The 13505-nt window shown below is 41.0% G+C and overlaps 1 protein-coding gene across 8 annotated transcripts in view; it reads left to right on the forward strand.

Annotated features, from left to right (window-relative positions):
* The window catches only part of SMAD2 (SMAD family member 2), an 86558-nt gene that overhangs the window by 16001 nt on the left and 57052 nt on the right, over positions 1–13505 (forward strand). For all 8 annotated transcript variants that reach the window (XM_049620118.1, XM_049620117.1, XM_049620119.1 and 5 more), the window contains one exon: positions 7268–7556. In XM_049620118.1, coding sequence (XP_049476075.1) covers positions 7321–7556 — 236 coding nt within the window. In that variant the 5' untranslated portion in view covers positions 7268–7320. The remainder of the gene's footprint in view (positions 1–7267; positions 7557–13505) is intronic.

The raw sequence follows: 13505 nt of genomic DNA on the forward strand, positions 1-13505 counted from the left end.
AAATAAATAGAAATATCTCATTTGCATAAATAAGGATACTCAATATTATAAACATGTTGGTTCTCCACAAAGTGATGTAATCACAATCCTGTGGGACTTTACAAACTAAAGATAACTAACGTACGTTTGAAAAAGGAGAGAGGGACTCACCCTGCAGATGATCAGCTTCCTAGAGAGGGGAAGGAAGTAAAACATTGGGATTCTGGTGTAGGTGTGAACAAGTACAATAAATAGAATACAAAGCCTGCAGTCAGACGTTGGTTTCTAGGGATTTGCTTTGTGACAAGAGCCACGTGGATTATTAAAGGAAAGATAAACTAACAGCCCTGATAAAGTAGGCTGTCCTTACAGGAGATGTTTGGTCATTATCTCACGCCTTAACCAAAAGCAAATTCTTGGTATGTTGGAAACTTAAATGTGAAAAGCAGTACTAAAACATCCACAAGAATATCTAGGGAGGGATATCTTTACATCAGGGGCCTTCACGCCTCAGATTCCTCATTCGTGAGCGATGGTAGGATGCTTAGAATTGAGTTAATGCTTAATAACCTGATTCCAAGACTAACCTGTTGTGTCATAGAGTAAGCACTAGGTGCTTGGGGGCAGAAAGGAATTTCTTTAGAAAGAAGCAAAGTGTGTCCTAAAAGAGTCTAAAGTAAAAATTTGTGTACTCTAGAAGACAGTATAAGAAAATGAGAAAACATTCTCAGGATTTGGAGGTTTTTTAAAATCTATATTAAGTGATCAGGTTTATATCAGAATAAAAACAATAAGCAAAGAGCAGCGTTGAGGGCTCAAAGAAATGAACTATAGTTTAATAAAATACGTAGAGAGTCCTATTTGTAAAACTATGTTATACAGTGATTAATAACTTGAAGGCTTTATTTTTGAGTTCAGGATAATCAGACCTTTTACTTAACTGAAACTTTCCAGTGAGTAATCTTCGAATCCTAGTTTTACTGATCTATCACTTGATAAGGTTTCTTATTGAGCTGTACAGATAAAGCCTTCCTGTTGTAATGAATCCTGCTTTGTAAGTCTCACTTATTGCTGGAATTAGGAACAGAATTAGTATCTGAACTTGTTTTTCACTTCTTGCAGATGTTGAAAAAAAAATCTAATTTCAGTACAGAGCTTGCTGCCACACTATGGAAGGAAATCTGTATATTCCGTAAATGACTCATTTTTCAATAACTTGATCATAAATCTAGTTTTCTTACTCCGTTTTGTCTTCAACTTGGAGCACATTGACATGGATACCTTGTAAAAACCTAAATTCAGTCTGTTAACATTTCATTTCAAGACTGTTGGCTAAATATATCTTAGCTATGTAAAACATGCAACCGGTTGAAATGTATTATCAGCATTACTGAAAAATATTTTACCGAATACTTTAAAAATTCTCTGGAGATAATTAGCCAGGTGTCAGCCAGCCCTGGTTACAAAGACATGACGACTGAAGGCTGTTAACGTTCGGTGGTTACATTGTTCCAAAGTGCTCATAACTGTTTTTCTAAGACATGGGACACCGAGATTGTGTGGTTCTACTAGGCCATGAGGTCTCACGGATGACCCAGAATAGGCTTAAACTTTTCGGGTATTTATTCCCATGAAGAAATAAAACTAGAAAGGTTTCACAGAAAACTTTTAGATTCCCAAGAATACATCTGACCTCAGAAACATTTCTCCCAAAAGAAGTGTTTCTGTTACTACCTGTTACTACCACTGGGAATCCCTTTCAGTTTTGCTGATGATACAGTTTAATTTTTATTCATTTTCTTAGGCTGAATTCTCATAAGTGGATTAACCAAGTTCAAGTGGATTAACCTTGAACCAAAGGTATAGATCCTTTCGGACAAATTCTTGTTATATTTTGTCTGTTCTATCAGTTTTTCACAAAGAACAGGGACCCCCCCTCATGGAACTCAAGAGTTTTGTTCTAAGGATAAAATGGATGTGGGGCTGGGACGGACCCGGAGAGTCTTCAGAAACCGACCCTCGAGACTGGCTGCATCTGCTCTTTTCGGCAGGGACGGTTGTCTGCCTTGCTTGGGCACACTCTTGTCTGTGTGCTGACTACCCTCTCCTGAGCCTCTGCGGTCTTCGGTGCTGCCTTCTGGTCACGTGGGGGGCACGGTGACTTACACTAAGGCCTGTGTAGTAGTGACCCCGTAAACCGTAGCCTTCAGACTTGCTTCTCTTTCTGGGTTCCAGACAGCGACTCGTGTGCCACTACACGCTCTTCAGTTTGGTTGGTCAGTGGCAGTTGTCTGAGTCCTCCTTTTCCGGGGAATGTCCTCATCGGGGTGGTGAATTGTCTTGGAAATACCTGAAGGAGGAGACTCTCTTTGGCTCTGTGCTCTGGGCTGGCCTTCCCCTCCCCTGCGGCGTGCCTACCACATTGTTTCCTTCTACCCCATGTTGTAGCGATACCTACGGATTTTGTAACTCCTGGAAACTCTTTGGAAACATGCTGAACTTTCTGCCTGATGTTCTCTCTCTCCTCTTAGGCTTCTGCTCTGGTGTCCCTTCTGTGATCCCTCTCCCTTCTGAAGGTTGAATTAATCAGCATGTTCTCTGTGCTCCAAAAAGACTATGTCACATGGGCCTGAGGTTTACACAGCTGGCTCCCCTTTAGCATGCTTTGTGGCAGAGGAGGAATTCAGCAGAAGCCACAGATAGGCAGGTATACCTTTGGCTGCCCGGTAGTCCCCAACATCTGCTTCGGTGGATTATTACATGTGTTTGATGGAATTTTGTGTGTTTGCTTTATTTTTCAAGTTGTAGTTTTGTGTACTGGCTTGCTTATTTATGGGTAGTATATAGAGTCAACCACTGTAGACAGCTTAACCGTGCTACTCAAGTTCTCGCTGTGCTTTACTTACCTTACAAATCCCTAGCTCTGGGCAAACCTCACCTTCTCACCATGTCTGCTGTATTGCTAAAGAAAGTCACAGAATCCTGCTTATTGGCTCCCTTCACATTTTTAGTGTCTAAGCCACAGCTGGACTTTGAAGAGTGCCAGGGCAGCATTGTTACATGGTTCCAGGAGATGTCCCTAAAGAAATGTACCCATTGGCCGGATAAATTTATGAAACGTGGCATATGGTATTGGCTCTTCTGGGAGACCCTTGGGACAGTGTCCTGAATTGGGGCTGGGGGCCTTAACCTCATTAATTTTTCTTCCCCTTTGAGGGAATGAGTAGGATTATTTATTAGGTTGTGACCATTATTTTCTAGCAAACTGTCCCAAGGCCCAAGTGTCTTCAGTTGGAAGACCATTTTGAGAATGGTCTTTTGAGAATCCAAAGTCCTTTTTTGAGAATTCTGTTTCTTTTTTTAGCAAATGTATAGCTTTATCACAGCAACCTTACCACCATGCAGATTCCATGCAGTTTTCCATGGAGACAGTCATATCACCAGAGAATATGCTTCTTTCTTTCCAGTCTTTTCTTTTCTTTTCTTTTATTTATTTTTGTCTCTTGCCTTACTGGGCTGGCGAGAACATCCAGGGCTTTATTAAATAGAAGTGGCAACAGTGGACGTCCTTGTCTTCTTTCCAGTCATAAGGAAAAGGGATTTAATGTTTCATCATTACATATGTTGCGAACTCTAGGTTTTTCATAGATGTCCTTTTTCAGAATAAAGAACTTCTTCCTCTTTTCTATTTCCAGTTTGCTGAAACTTTTTAATTGCGGATGGATATTAAATTAACATACCAAATGCTTTCTTTTTTTCTGCATCAGTTAAGAGAATCGTAAAGTTTTTCTTTTTTATTACAATAAATGAGGTGCTTTATTTATTTATTATTTTACCGTTGAGCCAGTTTTGCTCCATGCGGTAAACCCTGCATTGTAATGATGTGTTACCTTTTCTGTATGTATAACTGTATGTGACTTGCTGATATTTGTTACAGATTTCCCCATCTAGGAACAGCAGACCTTTGCTTTGTGTTAGTTCAGGATCTTGAGTCCCAGGCCAGTTTCTTGCTCCTGTGCCAGTGTCCGATAGCTTTTTCTTCTCCTTATTTCTCAGCATCAGTGTATCCTTGTCTGGGACTGGTGGTGACAGTGTTTCCTGCCTTCTTGTAGCACTAGACTGTGGTTATCGTTACAGGGGGAAAGGCTGGTGTGTGTGTAGCAGGTGGGCAAGTAGGTTCTGCCCCGTCCCCCAATAGTACCATGGCTTTTGCTCTGCTCTTCCCCTTGAGGCATGCTCTTTCCCTGGGCCCTAGGTGTGGGAGGTTTTCCTGATTCTCTCCTCCTAGTTGAAGGCTTTTGTTTCATTTGAGATGCTGCCAAGGCGGAAGAGCTCTCTCCCATCTTTTGCCCCATGCGAGTCTTTTTCAAGAGATCTCAGTTGAAGCCCTTGGAGAAGAGCTTATGAATGAGTGCAGGTTCCCCTTCTGTCTGGATCTTCAGTGAAGTTTTAGCTGTCATCCTAGCTGACACTCAGCCTTTATCTTTACTTCTGTCTTTAACATTCAGCCCATTGACTGACTGTTTCCTTTGCACTTGTGGGTTGATATCTGCCATCATTTCCAATAAGTTCTTGACCATTATCTCTTCATGTATTTTTTTTCTGTCCCATTTTCTCTTTCATCTCCTTCTGGGACTCCAGTTAAACTCTAGTTAGTAGATATTTGGTCTCAGATATTCAGGGTTTTGCTTCCCCCCCCCCCCTCTTTGATTTTCAATTTGGGTACTGTTTGGCCTGTTTTCAAGTTCACTGTTCATTACTGTCTTTTATTAAATTCATTTAAAGGAATCTTTAATTTCTGTTACTGTAGTTTTCATTTCTAACATTTCCGTGTGATTGTTTCTTTTCTAGCTTTAGTTCTGTAATGAAGTTCCCCGTTTCTTTAGTGTTTTTGTCATAGCCATTTTAGTCTGTTTGATAATCCTAACATCTGGGCCCTGTCTAATCTGATTATATTAATAAATTCATCTTTTGCCTGTGGTTTGCTATTCCCTGGATCTTCTAATTTTTTTTTTTTTAAGTTTATTTTTGAGAGAGAGAGAGAGAGAGAGAGAGAGAGAGAGAGATAGTGTATGGGAGCAGGGGAGGGGCAGAGAGAGAGGGGGAGAGAGAATCCCAAGCAGACTCTGCACTGTCAGCGTGGAGCCTGATGTGGGACTCCATACCACAACTGCAAGATCATGACCTGAGCTGAAGTCAAGAGCCGGACACTTAGCCACCGAGGCTAAGAGCTGACTGGGCCACCCAGGCACCCCTGTATCTTGTAATTTTTTACCGAAAGCTGAATATTTATGCAAAAACAGTACGGATTGAAGTAAATACTCTTTACTTCCAGAAAACTGCCTATTATTTCTCACGTTAGTTTAATAGACAGTGAGGTTAAATCCAGAAGCTGTGTTGTCGGGCTAGTTCAGGGTTTTTTGCAACTTTAGTTTGTTCCAGTGTTTTGAGAGCAGGATTGAGACTTGACCTTCTGCAAGATTTGTTGTCTGAGTGTGATTTCAGTTATCTCTTTGTGCTTTATATATGAGCCTTCAGCTTTCTTGAACCTTGGGTGACTTCTCTGCTTTACAGCCCAATTGTCTGTCCCTTAGTCATTCTGGAGTTCTTTTTGCTCTCGTCCTGCCCCAGGCTTTTGTGTGTGGCGAGATATCTCCGTGCTAGTAACACCATTTCTTTTAGCAGTCCTTCCCCTGGTAGTTCAGTGTCCAGAGTATCTGGGTGGAACTTTTGGTCTTAGCTCTCCTGTCTCACCTCGGCCCTTGGCAGCTGAACGTCTGAAATCTCTGGGGTTGATTTCTCTCCTTTCTGTCCATTCTTTCCCCCTCCTTGTCAGAGGACAGATTACTTGCATTTGAGGGTATCTCTCAGCTTTCCAGGCCCGTCTCCCAGCCTTCAGCATAATTTGGCAAGCCTGCAGTGGGGCCCAGTGGGAGTGAGTGGCTGGGTGGTACAGGTTTGCTCTGTGAAATCCTTGGAATTTTTGTAGATCTTGTCAGCACACATGTTGCTGTTAAAATTTATGAAAGGGTAAGTTGGTTTCTCCTTACCCTCCTCTGTGGTGGGATGATTCCTCCTTAGCCACTCCACCAGGAAGGAAACCATTGTGGGGGGGGGGGCTCTCTTTCATGGCTCAACACTTTCTGGAATTTAGTTCCACTTAGGTGGAACTTTTTTTTTTTTTTTTTTTTTTTTGCATCCTGAGCTTTGACAGGTTCAGAAAAACCATGATTTTGTAGCTTTTATCTGGCTTGTTTTGCTTGTTAAGGTGAAAATGATCGTCTGTTGTCATTTCTTCATCCTGATTAGAAGTGGGGCTCCTCCGAAGGAATACTTTTACTGTGTAGCCTGGCAAATACCTGATCAAGTGTGCCGCCATCATTCTAGCTGGTTTTCTGTAGATGTTTCTTAGAGCTACGTTTCTAAATCTTCATTCTTCTCAAGTCCCAAGTCTCCAGTTCTGTCCTCAAGTGGTAAATGATCTTGTCTCTTATTTTGAGATTAAAGTCATCCGCATTAAAATTTAATTATGGGGCTTATGAGGAGTGTGGGGAGAATTTATGGCAGGTGCAGAGAAAAACTAAGCACATGACAAACTGAGATAAGAAAGAGTTGTACAAAAAGGGAAACATGATTATATAGTAGTTTACTACCGGTCTCATCAGGTGCTAAACTCCTTTGGGAGATAATTGTTAAGGCTGGAGGAAAGTGAGTGGTTGTGGTGTAAATCCTCACGTTCCGTAATCGGTAGATAATACCACCCTGGATGTTTCAGGGGATACCATCATGAGCCTATTACTTGAGATATAAATAGCAAGAATAAGGGGTAAAGATTTTGAGGAATTGTACCTCAGTGTGAGAAGAGGAAATGTATTTGATTTTAGTCACGACGCATATTGTTACTTAGACAAAAATGAAAAAATATTTTTACAAAGAGGCCTAATTGAAAGTCTTCTTAAGGGATGGTAAAAGTGAACCAGACCTTGTCTTCACAGACTCTGTTTACCTGTATTTTCTAATTCTTGTTGGTTTACTTCACACTTGATGCCTTTTCCCTTCTTACAACTTTAGGTTTTACTTTATGATACTATGACGTTTTGTTTTTTTAAGTTTGTTTCTACCGTTCATTTAAAGTAGTAAAGACCTTTTCGTAGGAGAAAAAGATCACTTCCGAAAGTCCCTGATCTGATTTTCTGCCTCCTTTTCACGTTCGCTTTAGATACAACATTGAAATTATTACTGGAGTTTGAAGTTAGCCTCTAAACCATCCTTTCCGTATCTCTTCTAGGTTAGATAGAGAAGCGTCTTTTCTCAGTGTGGGTTGCGGCCTTTGGTAAGAGCATGTCGTCCATCTTGCCCTTCACTCCGCCAGTCGTGAAGAGACTGCTGGGATGGAAGAAATCAGCCGGTGGCTCTGGAGGAGCGGGTGGAGGAGAGCAGAACGGACAAGAAGAAAAGTGGTGTGAGAAAGCGGTTAAAAGTTTGGTGAAGAAGCTAAAGAAAACAGGACGATTAGATGAGCTTGAGAAAGCCATCACCACTCAGAATTGTAATACTAAATGTGTTACCATACCAAGGTAAGTGTCGTTAGAGCAGAAGTTCGATGGTCACACTGTTAAATTGCTTAGAGGAATCCAAAGGAACGTCACTGAAATTGTGTTACCTTCAAGTCCCCTGTAAATCGTGATTTTATTAAAAGATGACAGCTATCTTTAACCTGTCGTTTCAGTTTTGTGTGACTAGTTAAGACTGGTTTATTTTACAGATCCTTTTCTTGAACAATGAGGTTTGACCAAGCAAAATAAAATACTTAGTTGTAGTGTTTCAGTCTTCACTGCGTTCATTGCCTAAATGCTTCACTGTAGCTTATCCTCGTGTCTGATTGAATGACATTTGAATAAAGAGTCAGAAAGCTTTTTCTCTCACTAGCGCAGCAGTGACTGACCGTTTTCTCTCCCCTTGGTCAAAAATTTGGTCAGTAAAGAGTTAACGGAAGCTGCTAACACAGTGATGAATTTTACTTCCATAATTTTTGCTTGAGTTGCAGCATGGCTTCTTAGAACGGTCTAGGAGGCAGCTTCTTAGATGTCTAGGGAGTCCGAACCTCACTCAGAGACCTACCTGCCTCTCGTACTGGAAGGGCCTGTTACCTAAGAGGGTGAAGTTTTATTAGCGTAAATCTAATTAGTCGATGAGTACCACTGTCAGAAATACTGTTTCTTTAACAGAGAGGGTGTTTTTTAAGTGTTTCACTACACTCGTATGCCTTGCAGGGTTTGGGGAGTGGCAGCATACAGCATTTTCTAAAATGACTTGTGGCAGTGTCCTACGTGTAGGCTAGCATGAATGACGTGACCTCATTCTACTTCACAGGTTTCCCGTGAGCTGTGTGTGGCAAATGCAGTCAAATGCTTGTTGATAATAGATCCCAGTAACACCAGCCTCTCTACTTGCAGAGTCTAACAGTAGGATGTTTCCTGCCTTATTTAGTCGATTAATTACCCGTTTCTTTTACTTTACCTGTTTCGTGTATATCTTCCAAAGAGTCACTCTTTTGGTTTATGCTTCTGAGTGCCTGCTGAGTGCAGGGCACTGTTTCTGGACCCATGGGGATACGATACAGTATGACCAAAACAAAGTTCCTGCTCTTCTGAGGGATAGGTCCACGCAGAAAGCGAGTGGACAAATTGCACAACTTGACACGGTAGTGAGCGGAAAGGAGACAATGACTGAGGGATAAAAAGGCTGCTTTTGATTGGCTTGTGAGCCTCAAACCGGGCTTTGAGAAGTAGCATCTAGCCGGAGGAAGAGTCTTCTGGGAGAGGAAGGAGCCAGTGTAAAGACACCCAGCTGAGAAATAGCTGATTGTATTGGAGGATTTAAAAGGAGCCCAGTGGAAATGGAGGAATACAAAATGAGTACAAGACGTAGAAGGGGTCAGATTATATAGGGCATCGTAAGGCACGGTGGAAGTGTGGAGTTTAGTCTAAATACAACAGAAAGCAAATGAGGACTTTGAAGCCTGGTTTTTAATTTAAAGTGTGTGTGTGTGTGTGTGTGTGTGTGTGTGTGTGTGTGTGTGAGAGAGAGAGAGAGAGAGAGAGAGAGAGAGAGAGAGTGTGTGTGAGTGATTGGACAGTGGGTCTGGAAGGAAGGAGATCAAGAGGCTAGTAAAGTGGTCTAAATTCGAGATGCTGGCGGCTGAACTGGCATGGTGGCTGTGCCGATACGTGAAGTGGACAGATTTGGATGGAGTAGACCTGAAGGGACTTGGTAATGAATTGGCTGAGGGTAATTAGCCAGTTAGGACAAGTCAAGCTACATTTGTTAATTTTTCATCATATGGTGTCTGGTATTTCAGTTCAGTAAACATTTATTAAACAACCCACTACGTGTGTGATAGGCTCTTCCTCACCGGAGTAAAAATTCAGTCTTTGCTTTTGAGTTGTTTCTAGAAAGGGGGATAAACTTGACAAAATAAAGAAGATAATCTCATGAGGTGTCATAGGTGTTAAGAAAGATGTTTGCTCAGGGACTTATGTCCAGAGGGGAGGAATTTTGCCTACTCTGCAGCTTGTGGAAGTTTCCTTCTGGACTAGCATCGGTGCCAGAGTTGAATCTTGATGGGTGTAAGGGAGGGATTTAGTCAAGAGAGGCCCGGTTTGTCCAGAGTGGCACTGTGGTCTTGAGAGGGACGGTAAGGGGGCTCTAGTTGAAGGATTTTGCGCCAACTAGTGAGTGTCCTGGGAGGCTCTAGATCGGGGGTGGGATGTGGTTGGGCTGAGGCTGTGTGAACCTGAACCTGAACCTGAACCTGAGTGGGTGAGGGTGGAGTCGCCGAAGAGTCTTAGCACAGCATCGGGCTGCGGTGAGGAGAATGCTCGTGACACTGTCAGGAGTGGAGGCAGGGAGGCTGGTGAGTAGGTTCTCTTCCTCCTCCAGGGGAGCGTGTGTGCGGGAAGACCTGGCGCCATGGTTTTGTGCGCCATCACTGGAGGCTGAAGTGGCCGGTGCGGGGCAGTCTTGACAGGGCCGAGCCTGAGTAGAGCTCGCGCAGTCCCTTCCTTTCAGGAGATACGGTGGGTGGTGAGCTGGTGATTGAAATGTGTGGGGAGGTCACCTTGGAATTCTTTTCCTATTTCCCATTCTTCTTTTGATAGCCTCTTTGAAAGATCCTTCTAGGGTTCTTCTAGGGTTTATCATCATTAAAAAAAACATTTATTTTACTCTTTTACCTGAATAGTGAAAGTGGAGTGGTGGTGGTTCATTGTCCTGTCTCTTTTTCTGTCCAGAGTTCTTTGAAGCTCACAAATTTGACGTGTCTAATTTGGTGGCTTTTGGTTTTTGCTTTTGGAAGACGTGTAGATTTGTTAATATCGGTTGTTGTCATCAAGAAGTCTAAGTTTCTAATACTGTGCTTTGGTTTCGTGTATTTTATAGAGTTTGCCTCATTTTTTAGTAGTAGAACACTTCGGTTGTATCAGATTATTAGCTATTTCTTAACGAAGTGTCCTTAAACGTTCAGGCAACTCTTTATTTATCTAGACTGTAATGTTTGAGGAATAGGAGTGAGAAAGTTCTATTGTGGATAAATCCAAACCATAGTTTAGGCAGAATTATTGAAAATACGACACAAAATGGTTTTACCATGTAAGTTGATGTAGTTAAAATTGCAAGGAAATTGTTAACAAAAACATGAAGGTTTTACAAGCCTAAAAATACCAACAAGTTCCTCTGATGAACAGGAAAGAAATCCCTTAATTTTTAAAAACAGCAAATGTTTTCTGTTAAGATACCTGTTTTGTTGACTGTTCATACTTTTCCCCCTCGACCCCTCTTCTTTTAAAGTTAGAGTGGACCAAAGTTAGGGCGGAAACCGTCCTGGCTTCATGTCCCTCCCACCCCTCATGCAATTACTCTGCCTCCATGGCTTTGTCTCTGGAGGGATAGAAGCTGTGGTTAGGTATATATGTCACTGCCTCTTCCCTGTTGTTGAAGGTGGTGGTACAAAGCGATTCATTGGTAGAACGTCACCTTCCCAAGCTGCAAGGAGCTGAATAGTATAAAAGTAAAGTTTTGTGAGGTTTTTATATCTCAAACACTTTTGAGACCAAGGAATGGAAGACAACTCTGTTGTAAAATTAGAATGGCATTTGCTATTTGGGTAATGAATCAATCAGAAGAAAAAAAAAAAAAAAAAGGCTTCCAATGCATATTCTCTACAATAAAGCAAAATCTAAACTGCTGTAGGGTTGGGAACTCTGAAGTTGAAGGAAAGGGGCTGTGAGGTCTAAAAGGGCCATTTTATAATATCCATTATATGTAAATGTGTAGGAATGAAGAATTCATTTTCATAGACGTGCGTTATAAGGCTTTCCTACGGTGGTGCTTTGACCATATAATCACATTTTTGATCTGTCATCCTAAGAAAATAGGAATATGGTCAGAGGTTGCTGGTGTTCGTTACAGTTTTGTTGGTAATAGCAAAGAATTAGAAAAATCCCAATCCTGATCCTTCATTTTCTTACCTCTGGTTGTAAAGGAAACTTACCAACCCATTTTTATACCAGAATTGAACATGAACAGTACAAGAAAAGTTTATTATACCAGTGTTACTTATAAAAACAGTTGCAAAAATTGTAAATAAATATCAGAAACTAGAGTTATTGGGACGCCTGCGTGGCTCAGTCAGTTAAGCGTTCAACTTTGGCTCAGGTCATGATCTTGCGGTTTGTGGGTTCCGGCCCCGTATCAGGCTCTGTGGTGACAGCCCGGAGCCTGAGCCTGCTTGGGATTCTGTGTCTCTCTCCCTTTCTGTCCCCCCGCCCCCACCTCAAAAATAAGTAAACATTAAAAGAAAAAAGTAGGGTTACTAAAAACAAAATCACAAAATCATGACTAGGAAAGGTTTATTGCAGGAAGGCAAATACGATTCAACTGCAGGAAACCTATTAACATGAGATACTCCACAGTCATATTTAAGACTACTCTGGGGCACCTGGGTGGCTCAGTTGGTTAAGTGTCCAACTCTGTTTTGGTTCAGGTCATGATCTCATGATTTGTGAGATCAAGCCCTGCGTTGGGCTCTGCACTGACAGCATGGAACCTGCTTGGGATTCTCTCTCTCTCTGTCTGTCTGTCTGTCTCTCTCTCTCTCTCTCTCTCTCTCTCTCTCTCTCTGTCCCTTTCCCCTCTCACACACATGCACACTCTCTCTCTAAATAAATAAATAAATATTAAAAAAAAAAGAATAACTCTGATCATTTTGATGGATCTAGAAAGAGATTTTTATCAAATTCTGTATTTATTCATGTTAACAAATTAGAAATAGGAATTTCCTTAACTTGATAAAGCATACTTGTAAAAGTGTTAACACTTAACCATGAATCTTTAGAGAGAATATACCAAATTATTTATGGATACTCTAAAAAAAGGAATGTCCTATAATCTTTTCCTAATATTTATATATAAAAGTGTGTTTTATTTTTATAGCCAGCACAATGAAATGTTTAAATAGGACTTTTGGGCAATACATAAACTATTTACTCTTTTTTAGCCCTTAGAAGTCAATTTTTCTGTTAAAGGGTAATTGTATTTTTATTTTGTTAACAGTCTTTAGAAACATATACATTTATGTCTGTATTTTCCTTCAAAAAGTATGTTTCTTAAAAACAAAAAGTATGTTCCTAAAAAACAAAATATAAGGTGTACATGATTCAGAATTCACCCCTGTATGATAGGGTGGGAAAGGTCTCCCCTACCCAAGTGTCCCCATCTCCTCACCCACTTTCCCTCTTCAGAAATCATTGTATTACTGGCTCTCCTGTATCCTTCCAGGATAATGTGTTTCTTTTTAATGCTGTTATTGATTTTTGGTTTTGTTTTCCATCTTCTAAAGTTGTAAACATCAGAGTACTTTAAATGTGGATTGTCAACTTTGATTTCTAACTTCGTATTCCTACCCTTTTACTTCTCTGTATAACCCAGGAAGAATTTTTAAAGAGAAGTCTTTTGAACCTGAGCAATGGGTTCTTCTTAAACTAGTTCTTCAGTTCTTCTTAAACTAGTTCCTTTTAATTTTTTAGAAGAGAGTAAGAATAACCCACTTTCCCTCGTTCATACATAAGATATATGCAACTTGTCAGCGCGCGCGCGCGTGTGTGTGTGTGTGTGTGTGTGTGTGTGTATCAGCCATAATATGTGTGAGAGAACTCTGAATTTGAAGTCTGGTAACCCATTGAGTCGGCTTCAGTACTGGATGAATGTGGATCCTGAGGCATGTGACTTACTTTTTACTGTTTCTTCACCTGTGAAAAGGGGTGGTAGATACTACCTGAGTACTTCCTCAGTACTATTTTTGGGTCCTTTGAAATAACTTGAGTTTGGTTTGTGAATTGTGAAACACTGTAACCACATGCATGTGATTTATTTGTGATATTCACATATAATCCGCGTCTTCATTTTCCTTCCATTTTTTTCTAAGAGGACTTTACACTAAGTTGTAGACATTAACTTGTATTGTCTAT

This window comes from Panthera uncia, assembly GCF_023721935.1.
Source record: "Panthera uncia isolate 11264 chromosome D3 unlocalized genomic scaffold, Puncia_PCG_1.0 HiC_scaffold_8, whole genome shotgun sequence".
NCBI lineage: Eukaryota > Metazoa > Chordata > Mammalia > Carnivora > Felidae > Panthera > Panthera uncia.